The following is a 498-nucleotide window of genomic DNA, read 5'->3' as shown; positions in this document are numbered from 1 at the left end:
CCGAGGTACCCAAGCGAACGCCGCCGCCCTTGCCCCGCCCTCTGCCGGCCTTACGTAAGCACGCCCCGGCGCGGTCCGGCCCCGCCCCCCACCGACTGGCTATAAAAGGCGAGCGGTGGGCAGCAGGATAGCGGAGCGGTGTGTGTGCGATAGTCAGCACCCGGTGGGTGGGCGCTTATGCTCCTGTTCTTTGCCGGGCCCCAGCCTGAATCCCGGCCCTCGGACTCAGGAAGAGGCTGTCTTCGGAGGCTGCAAACGCGTACTTGATGTCACCGCCTGGGGGTGCGGGGACGGCCGACCCACGCACGGTGCGGATGAATAAACTGCGCCGAGAAGAGAGCGGAAAACCGAAAGTGCACCTGTCGCACAGGGCCTGAGTCCTCCCGGAGCGTAAAGCGCTCTCACACATGGATAAGCAAAGAACATGATCCTAATGGGAGGGGTAATGCGCGCGGCACTGAGCGCAGCCCCCGCATGGTACCGCCTACCGGCGCACCT

At 65.5% G+C, this 498-nt stretch overlaps 1 protein-coding gene across 1 annotated transcript in view; it reads right to left on the bottom strand.

Moving 5' to 3' along the window:
* The window catches only part of RAB11FIP3 (RAB11 family interacting protein 3 (class II)), a 99,348-nt gene extending 98,872 nt beyond the window's left edge, over positions 1-476 (bottom strand). The window contains exons 1-2 of the mRNA XM_005870416.1: positions 454-476; positions 195-323 (exon numbers count right to left, since the gene is read on the bottom strand). Coding sequence (XP_005870478.1) covers positions 195-323; positions 454-476 — 152 coding nt within the window. The remainder of the gene's footprint in view (positions 1-194; positions 324-453) is intronic.
* Between the last annotated feature and the right edge of the window lie 22 nt (positions 477-498).

Source organism: Myotis brandtii, unplaced genomic scaffold (genome assembly GCF_000412655.1).
Source record: "Myotis brandtii unplaced genomic scaffold, ASM41265v1 scaffold317, whole genome shotgun sequence".
NCBI classification, from domain to species: Eukaryota; Metazoa; Chordata; class Mammalia; order Chiroptera; family Vespertilionidae; genus Myotis; species Myotis brandtii.
Note: the sequence above shows the minus strand (reverse complement) of the source record. Positions and strands in the feature narration are given on the sequence as shown.